General features: G+C 48.7%; 2 protein-coding genes across 6 annotated transcripts; one reads left to right on the forward strand and one right to left on the reverse strand.

Moving 5' to 3' along the window:
• Window positions 1-36: 36 nt before the first annotated feature.
• Window positions 37-3,946, forward strand: ntf4 (neurotrophin 4). Of its 2 annotated transcripts, none has more exons than XM_084036752.1 (2): window positions 37-473; window positions 1,848-3,946. In XM_084036752.1, the coding sequence occupies exon 2, from the start codon at window positions 1,867-1,869 to the stop codon at window positions 3,211-3,213; it is 1,347 nt and encodes a 448-aa protein (XP_083892878.1). In that variant the 5' UTR covers window positions 37-473; window positions 1,848-1,866; the 3' UTR covers window positions 3,214-3,946. The 2 variants fall into 2 exon arrangements, with proteins under 2 accessions (XP_083892878.1, XP_083892877.1); XM_084036751.1 differs by lacking the exon at window positions 37-473 and adding an exon at window positions 488-1,703.
• A 984-nt stretch (window positions 3,947-4,930) lies between these two features.
• On the reverse strand, window positions 4,931-25,552 carry ppfia3 (PTPRF interacting protein alpha 3). Of its 4 annotated transcripts, none has more exons than XM_084038056.1 (30): window positions 25,123-25,552; window positions 19,955-20,056; window positions 19,537-19,776; window positions 19,403-19,462; window positions 18,505-18,633; window positions 18,335-18,427; window positions 17,771-17,823; window positions 17,605-17,698; window positions 17,252-17,386; window positions 16,190-16,273; window positions 15,853-15,984; window positions 15,037-15,099; window positions 14,860-14,939; window positions 14,287-14,455; window positions 13,945-14,171; window positions 13,129-13,366; window positions 12,449-12,582; window positions 12,209-12,363; window positions 12,026-12,125; window positions 11,858-11,939; window positions 11,575-11,775; window positions 10,889-10,954; window positions 10,465-10,491; window positions 9,802-9,977; window positions 9,477-9,574; window positions 7,674-7,849; window positions 6,837-6,905; window positions 6,584-6,746; window positions 5,990-6,050; window positions 4,931-5,846 (listed from the first exon to the last, which is right to left on the reverse strand). In XM_084038056.1, exons 1-29 carry the CDS (start codon window positions 25,477-25,479, stop codon window positions 5,998-6,000), a joined length of 3,756 nt encoding a protein of 1,251 aa, XP_083894182.1. In that variant the 5' UTR covers window positions 25,480-25,552; the 3' UTR covers window positions 4,931-5,846; window positions 5,990-5,997. The 4 variants fall into 4 exon arrangements, with proteins under 4 accessions (XP_083894182.1, XP_083894184.1, XP_083894183.1 ...); XM_084038058.1 differs by having other exon boundaries at window positions 13,945-14,141; window positions 25,123-25,551; XM_084038057.1 differs by having other exon boundaries at window positions 6,584-6,749; window positions 13,945-14,141; window positions 25,123-25,546.
• Between the last annotated feature and the right edge of the window lie 1,494 nt (window positions 25,553-27,046).

Genomic DNA, 27,046 nt, shown 5'->3' on the forward strand with positions numbered 1-27,046 from the left:
CCTATAAATGAACAACACCGCGGTCACGTGACTTCGGAGCTAAAGGCTTCAAAGAGGGGAGGGGTATTTTATATATGTTGAAAACATCTCACGCTTGCGTTAGCTAAGACCTTCTTGAAGGCGTCTAAAAAAACACGTAGATTTGTTGCCACCGTAACTAGGACTCATTCCTGCAGCTCTCTCTCATGGCAGGAATCCTGCAGATTCACACTTCCGATCTTCTGTTCCAGAGCTCGGCTAAACACTTCCAGCTATAATTGCTGTTGGCTGGTGTCTCCGTGTTTGACGGTGCTTCGTAACCGTTTCACCGTTAAACTTTCTTTCATCGGCCGAATAAAAACCTCACACGAACACCTGGCTTCATTCGGCAGGATCGGTAGCAAAACAAAAAACCCAGGAAGTTCAGCACAGCAGCTCTAGATATTTATCACCGGCGTGACAAGAAGGCATTTTGACGCCCGAGGTGATGAGCGGTGAGTGACGTGTCGGCCGAGCCTTGTGTCCAGGGCGTGGCGTGGCGTGCCCCCCCCACCTCGACGACGCGTCCTGTCACCAAGGGTTTACCGTTGTCACCTGTTCACGTGTTTCAGTGGCGATACGTCCAGCAGCAAACGGCCAGCGTGACTTCACTCCTTCACACGAACGCGCTTGTTGCCCTGCAGGTTTTCCCTTGCCGCCCGAGGAAGCCTCGTAGCCAGTAAAGCTGCATCTCTCACATTCCCATCATTCCACCTATTTTAACTCTTTGCAGTAGTGACCTCCTGCCTGCTTTCAGGGTGAACCCCCCCCCCCCATGGGCCAACATAGCAGCTGGATGTTTCCCCCGTTAGTCACAGGTGAACCTCGTGATTCATGATGATGTCAGAGATGACAAACGCATGTCGGGAAGTATTTACAGTCGGTTTATCGGAGTTATGTTCAGTTTGTTGCCTAACATTATAACGACTTTTAAAATGACTCAGCATTATTATTATTATTATTTTGCTGTCATTTCGGTGTTTAAAATAATTCAGTTAAATATACAGCCTCATTTAATTTGAATTAATTAAATACACTATGGCTGCAGCTGATTATCACTTTTGTGATTCATTAATTTTTGATTAATTCATTATTTAATTGGTTTTTAGAACATCAGATAGCCGTGACAATCCCATGGTGTCATCTTCAACCGTCCAGAACACAACATTTGATTAAATATAAGACGAGAAGCAGCAGCAAAGGTTTGGCTTTTAACGATTGTGATTATCAGCTGATCATATTGTTTTTAATAACATCCTGTCCTGTTGTAGAGGCTGTTAATTCTACTCGTGACTCCAACCCAGAGAGGATTTCATACAAAGAGTAAATCAGCTACTTCTCCCTTTTGTGTTAACAAGCTGCACGCACGTTGAAATAACACAGGTTCTGGCAGGCCACTTGTTTACAATAGAGATGAATGCATATCACTGTTATTATTCTTTCAATACAAGAAGGCAGGCAGATGGGTTGGACCATGTTTAACACATCATTACTTTCCATAAAAGGGTAAACACACATTCTCCCACAGTCCAGGTGTGACCGGAGAGATTCCTCTCAGCACCGCCGGCTTCCTGAAACACATTCCAGGATCCTTGGATGCAAGAAGGAAAAAAGTCCTTTTAAAGCTGAAAAAAGGGAGGCTTGTTAGTTTTTTCCCTTTTGGCTGTAAAGTTTCTGACTCCAAGGTATGAGGCCTTCAGAGTCTGTAGCTAAAGTCAGGGGCGACCTTGCTGGACCTGGACCTGGTCCTGGTCTTCCTGGTCCTGAAGCCACAATCCTGAATTGTATAAAATAACATCGTCTCTCTCTCTTCCTACTGTTCTCCTCAGCTGATACGTCTTGGGAGTGATGCACTGGCTTCCCCTGGTTGCCATGGTGATTGCCTCGGCCCTGCCCTTCCCTCACAACCCCGTGTCCAGGATCGCCGCCGCGACGACAGAGCCTGGCTTCGACAGCCGCAGAGAACACCGTCATGACGCGGCCGCTCGCCTCGCAGCTCCTATGGACTACAACTTCCACGGAAATGACTACACGCAAACCGACTACAACATGGCTGCCACTGCATCCGCCGCTGCTCTTGGCCGACGCGCCGACACACAAAACCTCCAGAACCGCAGGGATTATGTGAAATCATCCTCCGCAGATGAAGAGAATCGAGGAACCCGCCAGTCGAACGGCGGCGACTCGGGCAGCGAGGATAAAAGCGGTGACATCGTGGACGTTCCCGCACGAGGCGGAGCGCTCAGGACCGAGGTGGTTGCCCGGGACAACGCTCCACCAAAGGACTACACAGCTGACAGCAGCAGGCCAGACTCTTCCAATAAGGAAAACCTTCAGGACTCAGATAGACTGGTGCAGGTTTCTACAACGGACCCCCATGGTGTCGCCGGTCCTCATCTCAAGGGTCAAAGGGCGCCGGATCCGCTGAGGGGCGCTCCCACAGTTGCAACGGGAAGAGGTCTGACCGAGGCCAGCCTGAACCTGGAGGCGGGGCCGGGGACCGGGCTGGACGAGATGTTTCTGGACGCACATCCACGGGTCCTGTTCTCGCCGTCCCCGTCGCCGCCGGAACACCCGCCCCTCCTGCTCATGCTGGAGACCGGCCCGCTGGAGGAGGACCGGCACAGCGAGGAGCAGGAGGACCTGGACGGACACGTGGAGGGCCACGGGGACCGGGCCATCGACAGGACTCTGAGCTGGGCCGAGGCCGGCCATCCCGCCAAACGGGACAAACGCTCGCACTTGAGCGAGAGGCGGCGAGGGGAAATGTCGGTGTGTGAGTCGGAAAGCGTTTGGGTCACCGACAAGGAGACTGCCATCGACTCGCACGGCGACATGGTGACCATCCTGCAGGAGATCCAGACCCAGACAGGACCCCTCAAACAGTACTTCTATGAGACTCGGTGCCGCAAGGCCGAGCAGCTCAGCAACGGCGGAGTGTCGAGGGCTGCCGCCGCCGCGGGAAAGCCCAGCGGCGCGGGCGTGGCCGGGGCCGGCTGCCTGGGCGTGGACAAAAGACAGTGGATGAGCGAGTGCAAGGCCAAGCAGTCGTACGTCCGCGCGCTCACCAAAGACGCTAACAACAGGACCGGATGGAGGTGGATCCGCATCGACTCATCCTGCGTCTGCGTGCTGCTGTCCAGAGCCAATCAGGCGGCGGGGAGGGAGGTCTTGATGAGGAAGGGGAGGGGCTGAGCGAGGAGGGGGGAGTAAAGGGTGACACCTCCTCTCTCTCTCTCTCCTCCATCCCTCCACAGACTTTTGAAAAAAACAAGAAGACCTCAACACTAGATCTTAGGGAAAGTTGTCATATATAGAGATTTAAAAACTGTTTTTATGTATCTTTTCATAATCTAAGTTATTTTTAATTAGTATGTAAGCATGTGTATGTCCTTGATATTAATATATTCCTTTTATATATACATATATATATGTATATATATGACACCAGTATACCTTTATGTATGAAGCTATGTATATCTGTGTGTATTTATAGAGCGCTAGGTCTCTCCAGTGTCTGATGATAATTCCAGCCTTTGGGCCGCTCAGGTTGTGAGAGGAAGGAGCGCCACCTACTGAGGCTCCACTTGTACTGCCCCCCCCCCCCCCCCCCCCCGTATGGATCACCATGAATGTGACGGTGCTTTTTTTATATATGGAAACAAACTACCGCGTGGGCACACTTTACGTGTTCAGTGTGGTCCGTGAATGTAAAACCCATGCGGTTTTGTAAATTACATGACACCTAAAACAATTTGACGGTTTGTTCAGTTTCCCTGCCAAAATGTGGTAATAAAGGATCTTTGTACTCGGTCACATTATTTATAACTGGTGTAAATTTGGTGTAAACTGGTGTAAATTCAGATTTAATCAGCATTAAATTTGCTAAGCACTCTAAGGATTGATCTTGGAAGCGATTGTAGAGTGATTTCGGGTTTATAAGTGCAGTCATTTTGCTAATTAGAGGCAGTTTGCTCAAACTACAGCTTCATAAAAAACACAGGAGAAGTACCATTCAGAGCTGCTGCTTGTATAGAAGTACACCGCGTTATAAAAGTAAATATCCTGTATATTTTCTATGCAAAATCAACTAATGACTGTTAATTGTCAAATACACATAGTGGACAATACCTGCTTCATAGTACAATAAGTTAAATACCGTAGAAGTATATTTCTCTTGTAATTAAGGAGTAGATGTACTTCCACTCACCTCTGCACACAGGCGACCTGCAGAAGGGAAGGAAACAAAAATAAAAAAGAGAAAGTTTGCGATGATCAGCAGATCCACCTGGATCGCTTTTATTTTCTTCTTTTTTCTTTTACATCACCATTTTCATCATCATAATTAGTATTTATTTTCCAGATGATATTTTCAATTTGTATTACTATCACTTGTAATCATGGAAATCTGTTAAATCATTGCACAATTTTTTGTTCTCAAAATGTACACATACAGTAATTTTTGAATGACCATTTTCATATTTACTTTTTAAAACTATTTCAAATGAAGAAGGAACGGAACACGTACGTACATTTATCCAATACATACCTAAAGAAAAATAAATAGATATAAAAAATAAAAAATACAACTGAATAAAATACACACATTTTACAAATTGATCCCCAGGCTCCGACCCCCTGTAGGTTTATCATACAGATATATATATAGAGAGATTTTTTTTAAAGATCATATCATCTTCACCACCAAAAGAATGTATTCAGGTCATTGTCGTTTGTTTGACATGCATCGTAAACACAGAGGCTAAAGGTCTCCCCCTCCTGGTCTCGGTTATGGCCTGTGTGTGCAGTTAAAGGCTTCTGTCCATCCTTTCAGTTTCTTTCTTCTCCTCCCCGTGAGTCGCTGTTTTGTCTCTCTGTCCTCCCCTCCCTCCCTCCCTCACCCCTCCTCCCATCGTCAAGATTACCCAGAAGACCCTGAGCTGATGACGACACGTGATGAAGAGCCCGGCGACGTAGCGTTGGGCGAGCGTTAAAGTCTCAAACCCTTCTGAATAAATCCCACTTTGGTACCACTTTCTAATGAGACCCACATTAACAGGAGTTTGGTTGTTGTGTTGGTTTATTGTGCGTCCAGCAGCCAAAGTGAGCTGCAGACTTGTAAAAGTCCAAAGAACGCCGTTTCAGAAAGTGGCACCAACATTACCAAAGTCACTGGACGCTCGTCCCGCTCCGTTGGCCCACCGCGCCGCCTTTCATCCCGTAATGGATTCCCCCTTCACAGAGAGGACTATCGGCTTTCAAGGTGCCAAAAGACAACGCCTGAGGAGGGGTCCCTCTGATGTGGTCTGGAGCTCGGACGTGTTTCACAACTCGGACCGACCCGGGGGGGACAGCCGGGGGGGACACCCGGGGGGGACAATGGAGCCACAATGGCCGACACCGGACACCAGCGAGCAGAAGAGAGGAGAACACCGGCGTTGGTCCGTCCGATCCTTCACGACTGGTTCCTTCCAGTCTCTTTGAAATTAAACTCACCCGTCGGGCTGAGCAGAAGCTAGAAGGCTGACGTTTGCCAAGTGACTGACTGCAGACGGCGACAGGAATGAAGAGAGGCGGCGGACCCAACCAACACCGGTGATGTCCTTCATTAACCCCACAGCAGGGAAGGCCGACAGAGAGAAAACAGCTGATCCCATCAAAAGTCACATCCATACATTCTTCATGTCATTTCCCTTCATTCCTCTGCTTCTGTTATTGCAGAACGGTCAGACCGATAGGTTGATTTAAAAGTTAAATGGTTATATTCATTGCTTCTTCCTCTCCGTGGACGAGCGAGGGGGGGGGGTCCTCTAGTCCCGATCTGGTCCCTGAAGAGGAGAGAAACCTCAATTCAACTCTACTAACCACTTAAAGACCTGGAGGGGGGACTAGTAAAACCAGACCCACCTGGACAAACAAAGGTTTAGAGAAATGTGCACATGTGACAAGTCTTTAAGGAGTGTGTTCTCACCTCGACCCTCAGCAGGAGTACGTCCTCACGGAGGCGGATTCCCCCCGGGCTGCAGAGGTGGCTGTGGGGGGGGACACATGTGTCATTACGGGGACTGACCTTTCTGCATGCATTCCTGTTTCAGAAGGTTTCATGATGCTGCTTCCTTGGCTCTTTGAAGTGCTGCTGCTTGTTATTGGCGGTTCCTCCGCCGGACTGATGGCACGGTGGAACAAAGCGTGGGACCGCGAGGTTCTTCAGCAGCAGCAGCTTATATAACAGGCAGTGTTTCTGAGGCTGGTACTAGTAGAAAGCCAGGGTCCTTTTTTCTTTTTGCACTTTGTTTCTTTGATTCATACAACTTTATAAACTCGCAAATATTCCACTTTTTTTCTCTGAAGATTTATTCGTAACATTTGAATAATTTTTTCTTGTCCACTTTGTCCTTCCGGCCCGGACGTCGTCCACACAACACGTTCATTATCAGCAGAGAGGCTGATCGCCCCCTGTGACCTCTATGACCCCAGAGGAACAGGTCGTCACACTAATCATCGCCGGCGTTAAAATGTGAATGTGAGAGCAGCGGAGGAGGAGGAGGAGGGCGGTGCCACTCACCATCACTCTGAACCTTTCTCAGGGTCACGGAGGGCGTGGAGATGGCTGAGGCACGGAAGTTGGCAGGCAGGGTCTCGGCAGAGTCGGAGGTCACGCCCCGGAGGTCTTTCTCCCGAAACATCTTCCTCCAGGAGGGCGAGCGGGTGAACGTCTTCGCTCCGTCCTGCTGGAGAGAGAGAGAGAGACGGACGCTCAGACAATCCGTCACTATTTATTTGTTTTTTCTCTCTTCGAGCTTGATTTAGCAGCTGACCTCATCGGGTCGTCTCTCGGTTGCCATGGCGATGAGGGAGTTGTACTCTTGCTCCAGGAGCTGTCTGGCCTGCAGGAAGAGATAACATTCTCAGTGGGAATCTGCAGGATGAGGCTGGTAACCGTTGACGACGCAGTATGTTCAGGCAGGTTATCCTTCATCATAGACAGGAAATGATGCAACAAAGGTATTTTTGAAGATTATGGATATTTTTCATACATATCTTTTTTTCCTCTCTCTTTTCTTTTTTTCAAATTCATTATTATTATTATTATTATTATTTTGTCATTTCTCTGTTATTAAGTAGTGATTGTGTTATATGTTGGGAGCCCACATGATGTACTTTATCCTAAATAAACAAATTTCAAACATGTGATTGAAGCCGTCGCCTCACCGAAGCCGATCTGATAATCAGCCAATCACGTGAAGGCTCCATTTATGACTGCTAATCGTATAAAAAAACAATGCTTTCATCAAAGATGCTTCTTAAACTTGAAAGAATCAAATGAAGTGACTTCGTTCTGCGAGATGAACGAAGTCTCCGCCTCCGGGTCCCGATGGCGGTGAACTCGGAAACATCTTGTATTTCAGGAAAACAAATCAGAATCTGGGTTTTAGTGGATGTGTTCCAGCTGGAGCCCAATAAATGAATGGTGTGTGTGCATATGAATAAAATGTATTTTAACCACGACTGTGATGGCTTGATTCCGACTTGGCATCTCTCATGCGCATGCGTTTCCTGTCCTCTCTCAAAAATATATTGAAAAACAGAAAATCTGCATTTAAAAAGGTGCTTTGGGTCTTCACGTCTCCCCGATTGTAGCACTAAAGCATTACCTGTGTGTGCTGGTTGGGGATCTGCAGCAGCAGCGCCAGGTCTGTGTAGTCGAAGGTGTCGTCCAATGCCAGCAGAGCGCCGTGGACGCCGCTCTCACGCAGGTTGTCGCCGTACTCCTTCAGACCGATGGTCTGCACCCAGCACATCACACGCTCGTTGGACCACACCATCACATCTGGGGAGAGGGGGGGGAGTGAAGGAGGGAGAGGAGGCATCCATCTGCAAGCTGTCCCCTTCAGTGTTTTTAGAAGCCAGATCGAGTTTCTTAATATTCTGCTTCGCTTCCTGAACTTGGACGGACACGCCGGCTAATAAATGGTCTTCTGGGACGTTCAATTAGTCCAGAGATCAAGAGAAATAGCCAAATGTTCCGGTTTTACTGATTTCCTCTCCAACAGGTCATCATCAGGAAAACACCCCAACAAAAGCACTCATTTGGGAGATTCGTCTGTGAGGAACTCTGCCAAGATGAACCGACTGTAAATGTGCAACATGTGTTTGTTCCTGAAGGCGGTGGGAGAGCGAGAGCTTCGGCTTTGTTTAACGACCATTTATGGAATATGTAATCGTTATCCAGCCAGATTGAACCAGAAAGCTGCGGTTTATAATGTCTCCTCAGTATGGGGGGGGCATGGGTGGTCCAGACTTCTCCCGGGAACATGGGCATGTGGGTTTTTTCTATTTTATTTGACTTTTTCATATATTAAAAGCTGAAGTAAGAATTTTTTTTTTTTTATTGTTAGAAAAGTAATTTCTTTTCTCTTTATATTAAATTGTTTTCTGTGCCGTTTAAAGTTAAAGTAGTAAAAATCAAATGGCACCACGGCTGTAACTTTTAATGATCTGGTTCATGTTCTTGGTTCGGGTCATGATTTAGCTCTTCAAGATACAATCCTGTAAAGTGGAAGTTAAAGTAGGGCAGCTGGGGCTCAGGAGGAAGAGTGGGTCCTTTAAAGGACGGGGGTTCGATGCCCGGCTTCATGTTGAAGTGTCTCCTGCTCCTAAATGCTCAGGAGGGGGGAAATGCAGAGGTCAAAGTTTGAAGATATAAATAAGGTTTGGATGATTTGACTGGTGGTATTCGACTTTATGCAGATGATGTGATTGCAGAGGGTTTCATGTTTTATTGTTCATTAAATGATTATTTATTAATAACATGTTTAGTAACAGTTTGTTGAGGATGATTATAAAAATGTGTGTTTTAGGAAGTTTAGAAAGTTATTTATACGGACTGTTTTCACAAGCAGCACCCGTACTGGATCTGGATCCATGTGGATTCTAGTGGCCAGCAGATAGAAGTAGGACCATTTTCTCATAGACTTCTATACAACCAGAGAGGAGTCGCCCCCTGGTGGCCAGCAGAGCGAAGTAGGACCATTTTCTCATAGACTTCTATACAACCAGAGAGGAGTCGCCCCCTGGTGGCCAGCAGATAGAAGTAGGACCATTTTCTCATAGACTTCTATACAACCAGAGAGGAGTCGCCCCCTGGTGGCCAGCAGAGAGAAGTAGGACCATTTTCTCATAGACTTCTATACAACCAGAGAGGAGGCGCCCCCTGGTGGCCAGCAGAGAGAAGTAGGACCATTTTCTCATAGACTTCTATACAACCAGAGAGGAGTCGCCCCCTGGTGGCCAGCAGAGAGAATGCAGGTTTAAGACGTCCGTTAGAAGTTGGTGTCGTTTAATAACTGCCCATGTTTGTGCAGTAATCAGAGAGGTTTGCATGATTGGGGTCATTAGTTGGGTGGACGAGGTCGCAGAGACATTAACGAGTCATTAAGGAGACAAAGCCAGCTCACCTTTGTTCTGGTGGATGCTCTCCTCTCGCCTCCTCTCCAGCTCCTTGCGATCGTAGTTCAGACGCTTCAGGCACATGATGCCGTAGTGCAAACTGACCCTGGGAGAGGTCAACGGGTCAGAGAGTCAGAGCGGGTTAACGGAGGAGGGCGTGTTTCTACTCTCACACAGGCGTTAATCCGACGCCTTTGACCCCTTTAAAAAAAAACAGGCCCTGGAGACACGCACCTGAACCACAACAGGAACTCTCCCTCATGTCTTTAAAACCTTCAAATTATCTCACACACACACACACACACACACACACACACACACACACACAGTCACCTGTGGAAGCTGTCCACCATCTTCAGCTGTCCTCTCAGCTCCTTCTTGGTTAGGTGGTCCAGCATGCGGGCGTCCACCAGGGACTCCATGAAGTAGCTGCGGTACTGAGGCAGACCCAGACTGGGCAGCCAGTCGTTGCCCACCCACTCGTGGTTCATGTCTCCGTAGGCCAGTATCTGGAGGGAATGTTGTAAATAAATATAAATGAATAAAATGTTGGATAAATAAAAAGGCTGTGAACTCTGTAAAAACCTTCAGGACGGGACTAAAGTAAAGTTTGGTGAATGTAAAAGAGACTAAAACAGCCTTTGAAGATCTGGATTTGAGAACTTTAGCACTGAACAAGGTAAAAACGTGTAACTAATAGATCGTATCAGCTTGAAACTCCCCCGGTTGATTTCGGACATTAAGACAATTATTTTTTGTATTACAAGTTTTCTGAAATGTTATGTTTAGATATGCAAATGAGGCATTATCTAACTTTTGTTGAATTTAATAGAAATCTACAGAGACAAATAGACAAAGTAGTAAAATAAACACCTAAAAGTGTATTTGTTCCCCACTAGTCTCAAATAAGACGTTATTGAAGCGATAGACCATAAAAAACATAAAACCCCCATTGTGTCTGGCCTTCATTCTGACTTTTCTGCAGTTGATCCTTACCTGATCCCAGCTGAACTCTTTGAGCTCCTGCAGAGCCGAGAGAGGAGACAGAGACAGTGATGTGGTGGTGGAGGGGGGAGCATCAAGATGATGGAGGAGAAGCAGAGGAGGAGGAGGAGGAAGAGGAGGGAGGAGCAGCAGCAGGAGAAGAGGACAGAAGGAAGGAATAGTGTGTTAGTGAACGGGTAATTAGTCGGAAGCAGTTCAGAAACAGCAACCAGAGGGAGAGAAGAAGATGCTCAACACTATGTCCTTTGGCCCACAAGGAGAGAGAGACAATAAAGAGGGAGACATTTAAAAGAGAGAGAGAGAGAGAGGGGGGGGAGAGTCATCAGACCAAAACTAGACGCTTCAAATAATGGAAAAATAATAACAGAAGACATAAAAACAAGAGGGTTTGTCAGACGGAGACAGTAGCACTAACCGGAGGCTTGGTGGCTGCGTTCAGGGACTCCATCTCAGCGTGGGTCATCCAAACGTTACTGGTCGACTGTGAACGAGAGAAAAGGAGATGCTGATAAAAACCACATGAGCTCGTACAACAGGCAGACTGCTTTTCTCATCGCCATGGTGATGGGGATGATGATTCCTGCAGTAAATAAGGAGGAAGCGAAGAAGAAAAAAGGTTCCAAACTCCTGACCGGACGGCGAGCAGCAGGTCGGTGTTGTTTCACATAAAACGCAGCCGTGCGTGCAGCAGTTTTACAACGTTGTCCGACATCTGGTTGTCTTTGTCGATGTGTGAGAACGTTCGGGGGAAGGGGAGCTCTTTTTTTTTGGTTGCCAAGGTGAAATCGGTGGAACTTTATCGGCGATGGAAAATATATTTTATTATATTTGACATTTATCACCTTTTTATGTCCTATTTTCCTCTTAACAGAATCTGCTTTTCATTCATTCGATTACACTTGATTACATTTTTTTTATATTTCTGTATAAACAAAAACAGGCTCATTAACGTTTTCATCTAATCTGAAAACTACAAACACCTGGTTCAACGCGCAGCGCTTTAACACGAGTGCATCAGCAGCAGAACGCTGCGGGCCTCTAAGGATCTGTGTGTAACATGAGAACGTTCTGCGGTTCTAATGAGTCCATGAAGAGCCTCACAGAGCGAGTGCTGGCCGGGGCCGACGGGCTGGTGAGGGACACCATCTCCTGGATGGCGAGCCGCAGCTTGAGGCGGTGCAGCGGGTTGCTGATGCCGATCTCCCTCTGGATCTCCGTGTCCGACAGATTGGCCATGATGGCGCCGCTCTTCACGTTGGCGCGACAGGCGGCGACGTACCAGGCCGGCATCCCGACCCACAGCTGGCAGACGACACATGAGACAGAGGGAATGTAGGAGAGATCCAAACAGACACTTTTATAGATTCATCTCCCGTCTCTTTACCTCCAACCAGGACACGACGGTCGGGCCGTCCCACGATGCAAAGGGAAGGCCCTGGCGACAGGCTTCCTCCAGCAGCTCATGTCTGGGGGGGAGAAGATGAATATATATGAATATTTGATGGCGTCAGAGTGAGAGATCAACATATCAACATATTAACGGTTGACAGACTTCTTCTTGCTGCGGCGGTCTTTATCTGCCGGACCCAGAGTCCCGGTCTTGTTGATCCCCATGGCGTCTCCAGAGGCCTGGTCTTCGGAGGGCGTGGACGCTGGTGAGAGACAAAGTGAGGTCGAAGGTCGTAAGGTAATATGATAGTATGGAGAGTAAAGGTTTGTAAGGTGCTTGTTGTACCCAGAGAGGCGGTTCCCTCCCGGCCCGGCGGGCCCATCCTTCCCTTCTCCTTCTTCCCAAAGAGCCGGCCGATGGAAGACTTGATGCTCTTCTTCTTGCTGGACTTGTGGAGAGAATCCTGGCTGCTGTTGGAGCTGCTGCCGTCCACTGAGAGACTGAAGGAAATACCGGAGGGTTAAGAAAGAAAGAAAGAGCTAGAATAAGAGGCCAATGAGGACTAAAAACATATCGTGTTTTAACCTGCGGAAGTCCCGGGGGTCGTCGAGCATCGCCCCCGGGTGGGTGAGGGTCATCCTGTCCAATCGCAGCGCTCGAGGAGTGGAAGGAGGCGTGGAGTCCAGGAGGGCGAGGGCACGCTCGTCATCTTTGCTGTTCTGGAGAACGACATGTAAAACAAAATACCTCTCAAACGTGTGCAGCTTACATTTTTAACCCAAGAAACAAAAAGCCAAAATCAAAAGATGTTAAATAAGTGAATCCTAAATCATGCGGTGGCTCTGCATACATGAAGAAAAACAAAAAACAACATCTGTTCATAATATTCACAGTTTTCCTTCGATTCCAGAGCGAAACTGACTGCGGTGACCTTTGACCTGGTTTCGGTCATTACGTCCCGACGTTACCGACACGTTTCTGTTGCTGACAGGCTCCGGGACTGCCCCCCCCTAAAACTCCCACATCAACACGTCCGTCCAGCGGCGCCGCCGGACGCATGTTTGCTGTTTATTATCTGGTTTTTAATCAAACTGGCGTGTCTGGCACCGACCAGCCTGCAGCGTACTGGAATCTATCTTTCCCAATCCAACACGCCGCCGAGGAGGAGGCGACCTCCTCCTCCGCCGGCCTGATCTACATGACTCAGCGTAAACAGGGAGGCGGGACCAAAGAAAAACCACGGTTACGGGAATAGAGAGCGGTACCTGTCTGTCCGTCTCGCGGGCCGGCGAGTGAGGCAGGCGGGGGGTGGAGTGTCCGGAGCTGGGAGGGGAGGGGGAGGCCAGGGTGGAGGATGTGATGGATGAGGGGATGAAGCCCCGCCCTGTGCTGTCCCTCCCCAGGGAGGTCGGGGGGGCGGGCGGGCCGTCCAACGCCACGCTGACCCGGCTCTCGATCTCCTCAGCCCGCAACTCCGTGTTCTCCTTCTCCTCCTGGATTAGTCTGGGGGATTGAAAGGGGGAGGGGGGAGACCAGGATGAGACCAGGATGAGACCAGGATAGACTGAGACCAGGATGGACTGAGACCAGGATGAGACCAGGATGAGACCAGGATAGACTGAGACCAGGATGGACTGAGACCAGGATAGACTGTTTTGCTCACATCAGACTCTCATTTCTGTACAATAAATATGGATTTACAGCTGGTTAGCTTAGCTTAGCATAAAGACTGGAAACAGGGGGAAACAGCTAGCCTGGCCTCGATATGACCTACATAAGCAAACGGTTGCCTATTTCCCTTTAGTTATTCTTAATGCACGTCTTTGGGTCTGAAACCAGTCCAGCTCAGAGTCCAGCTCAGAGTCCAGCTCAGAGTCCAGCTCAGAGTCCAGCAGGGACCAGCCCCCCGTAGACAGACCCAGATCCGGCCTCGACTTTAGCTGATTAAACTTCTGTTCTTTGACTTAAATAGATATTTGAATGCAGTATTTGTCTCGGGTTCTGGTACTTCAGTTAGTGGTCCACCAGAGCCGGTCCTGCTCCAGACCTCGAGGCCGTGGTGGACTACGGTTCTCCCTTACTTGATCTCCTTGTTGATGGCCTCCAGCTGTTCCTGCAGCATGATGGCCAGCGTCTGCACGTCTGTCTGTCCGCTGGGCGACAGCAGCTCCGAGCCGAAGCGGTGCTCGCCGTCGTCCTCGTCGTCGGAGCAGCAGCCCACGTCCAGGCCTGGCTCGTACCCGGTCCCCAGCAGAGCCCCGCTCTCCCAGTCTGGGTACTGCACACAGAGAGTCGTACTGTAGTTCTTCTATGAAGAAACAAATGTTACAATGTGGTTCTCGTTGTTGGTTTTTCAAATCGTGCCCTTGAATAAGAAACCAGTTCATCAGTCACTCAAAGCCAGATGCTGAGTGGAGTCCCACCTTGGTGGAGTCCTCTCGGGCCGAGCTCCAGCGGGCCCGGTGACTCCGCCTGACCACGCCCCCGGAGGAGGCGTTGCCGAAGGGATCCAGGTGAGTGGCGGAGCCCCCCGCGAGAGACCCGCCCCCGTGGGAATACCTCAACTCCAGAGCGCTGCCTGGCAGAGAGCGGCTGGATTGACAGAAGAGCGAGAGGGAAGAGAAGATGATACAAGATAAGATATGAAATGATAATTACATCCCGCGGGGCGAAGAAGACTAAGGCGGCGTCTACAGTAAAACACACAAACATAACCACTAAAATATGGACAGAAGTATTTAAAACATAAAGGAAAATATGATCTGCAATTGTGAGAAAATGGAATATATTATCTCCAATATAAAAAATGTGGTTTTACTTCAAACTCTGTTGCTTCTACTCCCATTAACAGGTTTACAGAAGCTTGGGATCACATGGGACATGCTAATCGGATCCTGTATGTGTGTTTGGGCACCGAGTCAATGCTGTGCCGACGGTGTTCATCCAGCGTGGTGATTCATCTACAACCTTCACATGGTGTCCACAAGGCCACTCACCTGGAGTAGGATCCCCCGGGTCTCGCTCTCAGCTGATCCAGCTCCAGCTGAATCCGCTCCAGCTCGGCGATCAGCTGATCCTGAAGCAGCGGAAAGAGACAAGTCGGTTAAAAAACCCACAAAAAAGGGAAAGGTGTGTGGAGTGGCTTTGAAATAAGAGAGAAGAGGAGCGGGAACCTTGTTGGCCAAGAGATCGTCCTGGAGCTTCTTCATGTTGGAGAGTTCCTCCGAGAGGGCGTTCTGGAGGAGGAAGACGCTTTATTACTGTGTTATAACAACAGCAGCGTTAGTAGAAACAAGTAGAACACCATGTAAGAGGACATCACACTGTATAAAAGTGCTTTCAGCTGACTTTATCCCCGGTTTTAAGTTCTTTTCTAAGTCCTGCTGCAACAGGAGACTCATCTGTGAGATTTTACAGTAAAGATGCTCAGAAAACACTTCTGAAAACACTGAATCAAAACGGTGAAATAATAGATGGGCAGATGTTCATAAATTGCTGATGATGCATTAAGTCAGGAGGGTTTAAAAATAGTGTTTTTGAAATGTAATTTTACTGCCAGATTTTCACTCATTCGGATTCTTTTACTTCCTGCATTCAAAGTCCGATTAACAAATAGTATCAAACGTTACTCTATTATATACATTATAACTGTATTATTTTCAGCGTTTTCATATCATTTTACAGTTGGTTGAAACAGAGCTCACTTTGAAATATTTGACATCCTGCTGAGAGTTTGGATCAATGCATCATGTTACTATGGAAACGCCTCATATGGCACTTATAATATATAACATCTGACGTTTCCCTTTAATGTGTAATGATTCACTGCTGACAGTGTTGGTATTAAGTCGTGTTTTAACGGGTCACTTTCTGGAGGGCCGAGAGGGACGGACACGCCCGACACCAGGAGTTGATTTGGGGGGTCTTTAGGGTCTGGACATTGGGGGATTTGAGAGATTCTCTGTTGCAGATCTACAAGGCGGGGTCACCTTCTCCTCCAGAGCGGCCATCCTCTCCTTCAGGTGCAGCTGCAGCCTCTCGTTGGACTCAGACAGCAGCTTGTCCACGGTGTCGGAGAGACGCTTGTTGTGTTCGTCGTTCATCCTCTCCCTCTGCCTCGCCTGAGGGGAGGGAGGGGGGGGTTAATAACAAGCGTTCTGCTCCACAAAGATTTCTATCTGGATGTGAAACGGCCGAATGGAGGGTTTAGAAAATTAGGGCGCCTTTGTGAAGTCTGACAAAAAGAGACGGGAAAGAGGGGGAGGACGAAAAACGAGACGGAAAAAAGACAGAGTGAGAGATGGAAAACAAGCCAGCGTGACTCACCCTCTGCAGCTCCTGGTTCTTCTCCTCCAGTTGTGCCTCCATCTGTCGCAGTCGCTCCTCAAAGTTGCCATGACGCTCCTCCGCCTGAGTGATGGCAGAGACAGGAAGTGGCGGTTTAACAGCCTTGAACCGGTACAAATTACCAACAAAAGGGTGGATCCCGCTTGTTGACCGAGTCTACAAATTACATGTAGAACAGGAAACCGTGTTTGCTTGGAAGGCGGCGAGCGTTCGTCTTTATGTTTGCCAAGGAGGTCGGCCGCCTGCCTGAACACGCCGGGAACGCCGGCGAAGCCACTTAAAACCTGTGTACTCCCCTCGGGCCAATGGGTCCATTTGTCTTTTTTGGACAAACTTTGGAAATTCAACCACTTCTATATTAAGTCTATAATCTACTGTATCATCAATATTCAGTGTTCCTACATCTTTTCCAGAGCCAATTCAAGCACTTTTCAAGCATTTCAAGGTACATTTCCATGATTTCCCAGCACCTTCCAGCTGTGGTAAACTCCATATTTGTATCCAAGACGGTCCTCAGTATTCAGTCAATTATTGCACTTGTTCATCACATTCAATGAGATGTTTTTGTCCTGTGTGTGACTATTTCACGTGAGGAGGGTTCAAAGGTTAAGAGGTTCAGCCAGCGGCGGCAGAGAGCGAACGCCATCGTGTTTACAGGAACGCTGAGAGCCAATTAAATCAGTCGGCGGGAAGAATCTGATGCAGCGTGCGGTTCTTGACGTGTCGATCGCCCAAAGGATCAAATTGCTGAGCTGACTTTCATCTGCATGACGTCTCGCTGCCGAATTACTGGCAGCGCCACCCAAACACTGCATCTCATGCATGAATACACACACACACACACACACACACACACACACACACACAGACACACACACACACACACACACACACACACACATGCACACATGCACGACACTAGGCTGCATGCCCACACCTGCCCCCCCAACCACACACACACACACACACACACAGACACACACATAGACACAGACACAGACACACACACACACACACACACACACACACACACACACACACCTTGTTGAGTGCTGCCACTCTCTGGGCGAGCTGGGCCTCGATCTCCGGCAGCGTCTCGGCCCTCTGCAGAGTCTGCTGCAGCTTCTGCTTGGCGTCGTCCAGACGCTCCTGGAGCTGCCGGTTCTTCTCCTCGCTCTGCAGGAGAGAAGGAGGAGGAGGAGGAGGAGGTGAAACTCGGGCTGCAAGGTCGCCGAGGGCGGCAGACGTAATCAAAGCCACCGGGAGCAAAATAAAAATAAAAAATTCATTGATGGCAACGCCGAGTGTGTGCCAACATGAAAACGTGGCCAAGCTGTCAATCAACTGCAGAAGCATGGACACACACACACAGACACACACACACACACACACACCTGTCTGTAGAGAGAGTCTTTGCTGGCCAACTCGTTCTCCAGCTTGTCCTTTGTGTCGTGGAGAGACGTCGCCTCCCTCTGGGCGCTAAGGTACCTGCAGACCAGAAACACAGCGGTTAGCTGAAGTCTCCGAGTGAAGCGATGAAATGAAACCATCAACACATACCTGCGTTCTAACGTGGTGATCCTCTCCTCCATGTCTTCTCTCTGGCAGAGGGCCTGGGGGGTTTACAAGTACAATGAGGGACAAAACGTACAGAGAGACGGAGAAAGTGGCGAGAGAGCAAATGTCAAGTTTACAAGCAGGTGCTGATCAAAGGGAGTTCACCCGGCTCGAGCAGCTATTAGCTGAAGAATGATAATGACGGGTTAATGGTTGTTGTTGACAGCTTTCAGAAGCACCCACTTATGCAGTTGCACAAGTCAAAGAGGAGGGGGGGGGGGGGACCCTCCATTATTATCCCTGGCGGCGGAGAGGGGGAGACAGAAGAGCAGCGGGTGAGGAGAAGTTTGGGTTTTAACTGACTCCAACGCTTCTCGTCCCCAAAAGGCTTTTACACCTTTAAGTCAGCGGCCGGGACACGCCGACGGTAGCGATGGCACCGTCACCATGGCGACGGGGTTAGAGAGCAACAGCTGCCAAGTAGGCAAATGGCTTAGTTACTAACACACACACAAACACACACACACACACACACACACACACACACACACACACACTGTGTCTCACCTCCTTCACATCCCTCTGTAGTTTGTGGTTGGCTTCCTCCGAGCGGGCCAGCTCCCTCCTGGCGGACGTCAGCTGCTCCTCGATCTCCCCGACCTGACGGGAAGAGAGAGAGAGTGAGTGTGTGTGTGTGTGTGTGTGTTTGAGAGAGAGAGAGAGTCCGGGTGGAGTACCTGTCTGCACATGAGGGCCAGTCTCTCCTTCAGCTGGCCCAGCTCCGACCTCTGACGCTCAATCTCGCCCTCACGCTGCCGGTCCACGTCACCCTCGTCCAAGATGGACGCCGGCCCGTTGGGAAGCCGCTGGATGAAGAAATAAAGATTTAGTGTAATTAAGCGGGGAGGATGTGATTCATCTAATAAAGACGAGAAGCGTCACCCCGGTTTACGGATAACACGGCAGTGTTGGGGATTTCAAAATAAATGTTTTAATTAAGTGTTAATAAAATAAAATACTTCATCTCTAACATTTAATAATAGTTCATCTCTAATATGTTAATGAGCTCAATCACAAGGACACAGTTCAAAGGTCATAAAGGGTCTGATAAAGCTGCACACAGACCGGATCCTGGTCCTCCAATGGCATCTCCTAATCTGCTCATTAGGGACCTTCAAGAAAAATCATCTGGACTAACCGGAGGGTCAGCGAACGTCTCATTGACCAGTTAAAATGAAGTCAGAAAAACACAGCTTACTTCTTATTACGGGACAATTATATCTTATTACAACCCCGACTACTCAAGACGGTGTCTAACTTCTTCAAATTAAAACGGAGAGTAGTAATTCAATCCTTCTGAAAAAGTATTTATAAGCCGCCCAGCATACGAGACGCTCCGTCATCAGAGCCTCGGAAGGAACAGAGCATTCAGTTTGATTCTATGCATGTTAGCATCCTGCCGTTAGCCTCACAGACCGGCTGCTGTGACTGCAGACTCTCAAGTCTTGTTGCTAGGTTACACCTGTCTGATGCTGAGGAGTTCATCCTCCCAGTACTAGATCTCTGCTCCAATGAGCACCTTCCTCCTGAGATAAGGAATGTTTCTGATATTGCATAACAACCTCCTCCCGTTACCTCTTTGCCGTTGTCGAGTCCTTGCTGCCGCCGTTTGATCTGCTCCCTCAGAGACAGAACCTGAAAGAGGATCAGACTTGTCAGGTCGAGACCCCCAACGCCGACTCGGGGAAACCCTCAAAAGGGGGACTCACCTCTTGGGAGGAGGACTGCAGCTCTTCCTCCAGCGTGGCCACCCGCTCCAATGCCACCCGCAGCCTCTCCCTCACCTTCTCGTCCAGCGCCTTGTGGTGCTCGAACAGGGACTTGAGCGCCTTCAGGACCTCCACCTCGCTGGAGACCCCGGCCGGGGACTGGGCCTGCCTCTTCACCACGGTCATCCTCAGGCTGCGCTCGTGACGGGACACCAGGCACTCCAGATGTTCCAGCAGCAGCTGGAAACAAACATGTGGTTCGCATGTAATAAAGAGGCTACGTGTTATAAATGCTCTCAGATGGCGAGGGGGGTAAATTTCACTGGGAATTCGTTTTCCAAAACGAGATAGAAACTCAATGATGTTGAACAGACGTGCAGTTAGAATATATATATATATATATATATAAAATACCGACCCGCGTGTTGTTCCTCTCTGCCTTCAGCTCGGCGATCTCCTCCTCTCTCTCCAGCAGCTGCTCCCGACAGAGGTTCAGCTCTTTGGTCAGCACTGCAAACTCCTGCAGGGTCACAAGGGGGCGCTGTTAGTGATGCGCGCGCGCACACACACACACTTTCCCTCCTCAAACCCGGCTGCTTCTAGGCTGGGTGAACCCTGCCTGAACTTCCGGGAAATTTGGATTTCGCTCGGCAGTTTAGGCTGGACACCCTCAGGCTTACTTTCGCTGTTACATTGCCAGAATCTTTGGCTCCAATCAGAAACGGCCATTCTCTCCTGGCACGCTCTGATTGGTTGTAGGACTATCCAATTGCGTACGGAGTCATTTGAACGATGCCCATTGATCCCGCCTCTTGAGCAGTAGAAACAAAGCGCAGCTTCCCCAGACTAATGTTCAATCTTAAAAGATTGACCTTAGTATGGTGAAAACCAGACTAGGCTGCTTCAGCTTCGATCGGTGACTTCCTTCATTTCCCAGAATGCCTTGCCATCGCTGGTCGAGGTCAGTGGGAAGCCAGCAGGGGAGTGAACCAGGTTTCCGGGTTTTTATGGCTGCGCTGCATCGAATCTGCACCGTCACTGAAACCTTAATGGATTTCTCCTTCGTGTGATAAATGCTGAGTCGTCCAAAACCAGCAAATAAAGATCAAGTAAAGGTTGCCGTGGTAACGTTAACCGGTTATCTTAAACCTACACTACAAGAAGCCTGCAGTCTGTAACCTTTTGCCACCAGTGTTTCCTGTTACCACACACACACACACACACACACACACACACACACGTTACAGAAACACGCATGGACCTGCAGGAAGACGCGTGCGGTGGAACTTCCGTCGTATCCACGGAGAGCAAACCTCCATATAAAACATAACAACCGGGTTAACTGCACCTGTGTTGCACCTGAAATTGCTTTAATTGCTCCATAACCAGGACGGGCTGTGCGTTTTATTTTTGCTCGCCATTAAATCTAAAGCCCGGAGGTTCAGCAGGCCTGATGGGAGCTGGAGTGCCGCCAACGCCAGCGCCCGCGTGGAAACCCACCCATGACAGCCGTCCGGTTCAATTGTTGTGATTTTGTGCAATTTAATCCAATTATGTATAATGTGAGGTTAGCTAGGCCGTAGTTAGGATAACAATTACAGTTGCCTTTGGTTGAAAACTAAATGGTTTCCATGGCAAGGAATTAAAGAAAAGAAAGAAAGAGTGACATGATGAAGTGGAAGTTTAACTTCTACTGCACACATGATGGTATGCAGACACGCGGCGCTGCCAGCGCTCAGCCGTGACCTCATCCTCCACTGTGATGGCGGCGTGGTGGAGGCCTGATGGACGCGTGATGGACGCGTGATGCCATCCGCACCACCGTACGCGTGTTTGGGCTGGACGATCACTACACGGATACATAACTACACGGATACATAACTACACCGATACATGACTACACCGATACATAACTACACCGATACATGACTACACCGATACATAACTACACAGATACATGACTACACCGATACATGACTACACCGATACATGACTACACTGATACATGACTACACTGATACATTACTACACCGATACATGACTACACCGATACATGACTACACCGATACATGACTACACCGATACATAACTACACCGATACATGACTACACCGATACATGACTACACCGATACATAACTACACAGATACATGACTACACCGATACATAACTACACCGATACATGACTACACCGATACATGACTACACAGATACATAACTACACAGATACATAACTACACCGATACATGACTACACAGATACATGACTACACTGATACATGACTACACTGATACATGACTACACTGATACATGACTACACGGATACATGACTACACTGATACATGACTACACTGATACATGACTACACAGATACATGACTACACCGATACATGACTACACCGATACATGACTACACCGATACATGACTACACAGATACATGACTACACGGATACATGACTACACGGATACATGACTACACGGATACATGACTACACGGATACATGACTACACTGATACATGACTACACTGATACATGACTACACCGATACATGACTACACCGATACATGACTACACCGATACATGACTACACCGATACATGACTACACCGATACATGACTACACAGATACATGACTACACCGATACATGACTACACCGATACATGACTACACCGATACATGACTACACCGATACATGACTACACCGATACATGACTACACTGATACATAACTACACTGATACATAACTACACCGATACATGACTACACTGATACATAACTACACCGATACATGACCACACTGATACATAACTACACTGATACATGACTACACAGATACATAACTACACCGATACATGACTACACTGATACATGACTACACCGATACATGACTACACCGATACATGACTACACCGATACATGACTACACTGATACATGACTACACTGATACATAACTACACTGATACATGACTACACTGATACATGACTACACCGATACATGACTACACTGATACATGACTACACTGATACATAACTACACAGATACATAACTACACTGATACATAACTACACTGATACATGACTACACTGATACATGACTACACTGATACATGACTACACTGATACATAACTACACTGATACATGACTACACTGATACATAACTACACTGATACATGACTACACTGATACATGACTACACTGATACATGACTACACTGATACATAACTACACTGATACATGACTACACTGATACATAACTACACTGATACATGACTACACTGATACATAACAGTACAGCATGTAGGAGGATGGAGGGAAGAGATGGAGAAATTCTGGGAATGAACCCACGAAGAAGATGGAGCAAGGCCGCTCCGCCCGCCGCCACCACACACACACACACACACACACACACACACACACACACACTCTACAGTCCTCCATCACATGACGGTGCTCCGCCGTTCTGCCGGTCTCTGCTCCCCGTCACAAACACCACATCTAACACGACTCTGGAAGCCACCATTAGCATGCAGCAATATGCAAATGACTTGTAAGTCCCTCTGTGTGTGTGTCTGTGTGTGTGTGTGTGTGTGTGTCTGTGTGTGTGTGTGTTTTCTCTCTTGGCAACATCAAACACACACAGACGAACTCACTGAACTCATCTACTGTAGAACGTTTCGCAGCGCTCCATGTGTTCCTGTGTGTGTGTGTGTATTGATCTTCTCTCGCTCAGCTAATACAGCTTTTTAATGTCATCACGCCATCATCAACGCAGTCATCAACAACATCATCACGCCATCATCAACAACATCATCACGCCATCATCACGCCATCATCAACAACATCATCACGCCATCATCACGCCATCATCAACAACAACATCATCACGCCATCATCACGCCATCATCAACAACATCATCACGCCATCATCACGCCATCATCAACCACGTGGTGATGAAATCCAATATGGAGATGAACAATGAGCTCATCCACATTCACAACAACAACAACTTCAAATCAAACTATTATCTCTGATTATTGTTTGTGTGCAGAAATCTCTACAGTTTACAGCTGGAAGTATCCAAATCAATTTAAATTTAAATTTCTACATTTCCGGGCTGCACGGTGGTGTAGTGGGTAGCACTCTCGCCTCACAGCAAGTGGTTCCTGGGTTCGATTCCCGGGTCGGCCCGGGTTCCTTCTGTGTGGAGTTTGCATGTTCTCCCCGTGTCAGCGTGGGTTCTCTCCGGGTTCTCCGGCTTCCTCCCACAGTCCAAAGACATGCAGGATGGGGATAGGTTCATTGGTGACTCTAAATTGCCCGTAGGTGTGAATGTGAGTGTGAATGGTTGTTTGTCTCTACATGTCTCCCTGTGATAGACTGGCGTCCTGTCCAGGGTGAACCCTGCCTTCGCCCAATGACAGCTGGGATCGGCTCCAGCCCCCCCGTGACCCTAAATACAGGATAAGCGGTAGAAAATGGATGGATGGATTTCTACATTTCCATTCTGACAGGAGGAAGGAATGCAGGTTTTTGTATGCACGTATTTCATATCGCCTATTTAGTTATTGAATTACCAGAAAACATGTTGTATCCATTATATATATCGTCATCGAGATATGAACTGAAGACTTGGGAGATTCTATGGGAGAGGAACCGCTCCACCAGAACCAGATTCTATCTAGAACCAGATTCTATGGGAGAGGAACCGCTCCATCCAGAACCAGATTCTATCCAGAACCAGATTCTATGGGAGAGGAACCGCTCCACCAGAACCAGATTCTATCTAGAACCAGATTCTATGGGAGAGGAACCGCTCAATCCAGAACCAGATTCTATCCAGAACCAGATTCTATGGGAGAGGAACCGCTCCATCCAGAACCAGATTCTATGGGAGAGGAACCGCTCCACCAGAACCAGATTCTATCTAGAACCAGATTCTATGGGAGAGGAACCGCTCCACCAGAACCAGATTCTATGGGAGAGGAACCGCTCCACCAGAACCAGATTCTATCTAGAACCAGATTCTATGGGAGAGGAACCGCTCCACCAGAACCAGATTCTATCCAGAACCAGATTCTATGGGAGAGGAACCGCTCCACCAGAACCAGATTCTATCCAGAACCAGATTCTATGGGAGAGGAACCGCTCCACCAGAACCAGATTCTATCCAGAACCAGATTCTATGGGAGAGGAACCGCTCCACCGGAACCAGATTCTATCCAGAACCAGATTCTATGGGAGAGGAACCGCTCCACCAGAACCAGATTCTATCTAGAACCAGATTCTATGGGAGAGGAACCGCTCCACCAGAACCAGATTCTATGGGAGAGGAACCGCTCCACCAGAACCAGATTCTATCCAGAACCAGATTCTATGGGAGAGGAACCGCTCCATCCAGAACCAGATTCTATCCAGAACCAGATTCCACTCCAACATGTTGTTTTTATATACACAGTAAGTAATCAATGTGTCTAACCCTAGCTGCTCACTAATCATCCTAAAACCAGTACTAAATATCCGACTTCATTCACCCCGATGATACCAATGGGAGAGGAGAGACAGGTGGTGAGACGGGTGTCTACCTGCGGCAGGGCGATGGACAGCTGCCTCTGCAGAGACTCCTTCTCGTGGCCCAGGTCTCGAAGGCGGAGGTGGGCCGTCCCCAGACTGTCCTGGGTCTCCCTGAGACTCTCCAGCAGCCTCTCCCTCTCCGTCAGCATGTTCACCATCAGGGACTCCAGGTTGCCGGTGCTGCCGCCCTCGTCCCCGCCGCCGCTGCCCACGCTGCTCACGCTGCCGCGGGAATCCCTGCTACCGTAGCCTCCGCCGCCGCCTCCTCCACCTCCACCCGACCCTCCTCCGCCCGCCGGGGAAGACGAGCCGCCGCCTCCTCCGCCACGCCCGTCCTCCGAGATGGTGGGCATCACCTCGCACATCATCTTGAGGCCTGGGTGGGAGAGGCGTTACCTTGATAGGCTGACTAGGACCCTTGAGCAACGCGTCGACTCGTCACGAAACGGTGACTCCGCGGGGCGGCAGGCAAGTGCAGGGGGGGGGTGAGAGTTCCACTGTGAAGGGGGTGACTGGTGGGGGGTGGGGGGGGGGTGGGGGTGGGGGTGCAGGGGGAAAAGAAGTGCAGGTTTTTAATGGATGACCTCTGACCCCCGGGCCCAGGCTTCACTGAGATGACGGGCGGACCTGAAAAAGAGGAGAAGAAGAAAGGGACATTTTTAAGATACAAACACGTACATATTAAATATATTTATATATAAGAAGAAGAATAAAGGCTACACACACACACACACACACACACTGACTGGCATCTCAACACTCATCCGGACTCATTCATCCATCACCCCATCTCTCCCCCCCCTCTGTGTATCAGTGTCCTACACTCACAAAGGTAAAAATAAATAAATAATAATAATAATAATAAATGCAGCGATGTCCGGAAATGAGTCTGAATGGCAGCTTCACCTCGGCATCAGGGAGAGAGAGAGGGCTTCATATACGTTCATGTGGGAGGGGGGGGGGAGAAGGGTGTCATCATCAGGATGGGTGGGGGGGAGAGAGGGTTAGAGAGAGACAGCAAGAGACAGACAGAGGGAGAGGGGTGTCATCATGATGGAGAGAGAGAGACGGAGAGAGAGAGAGAGAGAGAGAGAGAGAGAGAGAGAGAGAGAGAGAGAGAGGGGTGTCATCATGATGGAGAGAGAGAGACGGAGAGAGAGAGAGAGAGAGAGAGAGAGAGAGAGAGAGAGAGAGAGAGGTGTCATCATCATGATGCTAATTAGCGGCTAACAGTGTGTTTGCATTGCGGGACATTGATGTCTTTAAACGGCCTGAATGTGGAGAAGCAGCCTGGTTGGAGCGTCAGGAGATCAGGAGGAGGTGGAGGTGGAGGAGGTGCCAATCATGCCCTCCATCTCTTGCCTAATTAACACCTTTCAATCAGCAGATAATATCGCGATTCTTTTTTTTTTTTTTACTGATGATTTGACCCAAATGTTCGTCGCGTCGCTCCGGCTCCATTTCCGACTGCGAGGCGTCTATTTCCCATCAACACCCCTCCTCCCTCTCCTCCCCCTCCACCCTACTCCATCCCTCCACCACCCATAAAAACAGCTGGGCGGTGTAACAGCTCGAAGCCCGCCGGTGGCTCCGTGTGTCTTACCCGCTCCATGACCCACCGAGACGAGGAAGTCGAGGCGCCGCGGCGGCCGGTTCCCTCCACCGGAGCACCTGAGACACGGAGGCTGCAGCTTCTCCCGTTCCAGCCCGGTTAGCAGCCTGCCCCATCCCCTCCCTCCCTCCGTCCGTCGGCGGCAAGCTAGAGGCGGGAAAGACGCGCCACATCCGGTCACGGCTTTCACAGTAAAACGAGCCCAATATAACATACTTTTTATATACAGTTAATCTTTCCTTTTATGCTGATTATGATCAACTTGATTATTATTAATAATAAATAAAAACAAAAAACATATTATTATTATTGCTCTAGTTTAT

This window comes from Eutrigla gurnardus, assembly GCF_963514095.1.
Source record: "Eutrigla gurnardus genome assembly, chromosome: 20".
NCBI lineage: Eukaryota > Metazoa > Chordata > Actinopteri > Perciformes > Triglidae > Eutrigla > Eutrigla gurnardus.

What these genes read in the sequence shown, in the direction of transcription:
- ntf4 (XM_084036752.1), top strand. Translation starts at nt 1,867, where the DNA reads ATGCACTGGCTTCCCCTGGTTGCCATGGTGATTGCCTCGGCCCTGCCC.
- ppfia3 (XM_084038055.1), bottom strand. Translation starts at nt 25,479, where the DNA reads ATGATGTGCGAGGTGATGCCCACCATCTCGGAGGACGGGCGTGGCGGA. An exon ending in AGAACCAGGAGCTGCAGAGG is followed by an intron (nt 15,985 to 16,189) that starts GTGAGTCACGCT and finishes CCCTCCCCTCAG; the next exon opens with GCGAGGCAGAGGGAGAGGAT. An exon ending in GACCGCCGCAGCAAGAAGAA is followed by an intron (nt 11,940 to 12,025) that starts GTCTGTCAACCG and finishes TCTCCCCCCCAG; the next exon opens with ACATGAGCTGCTGGAGGAAG.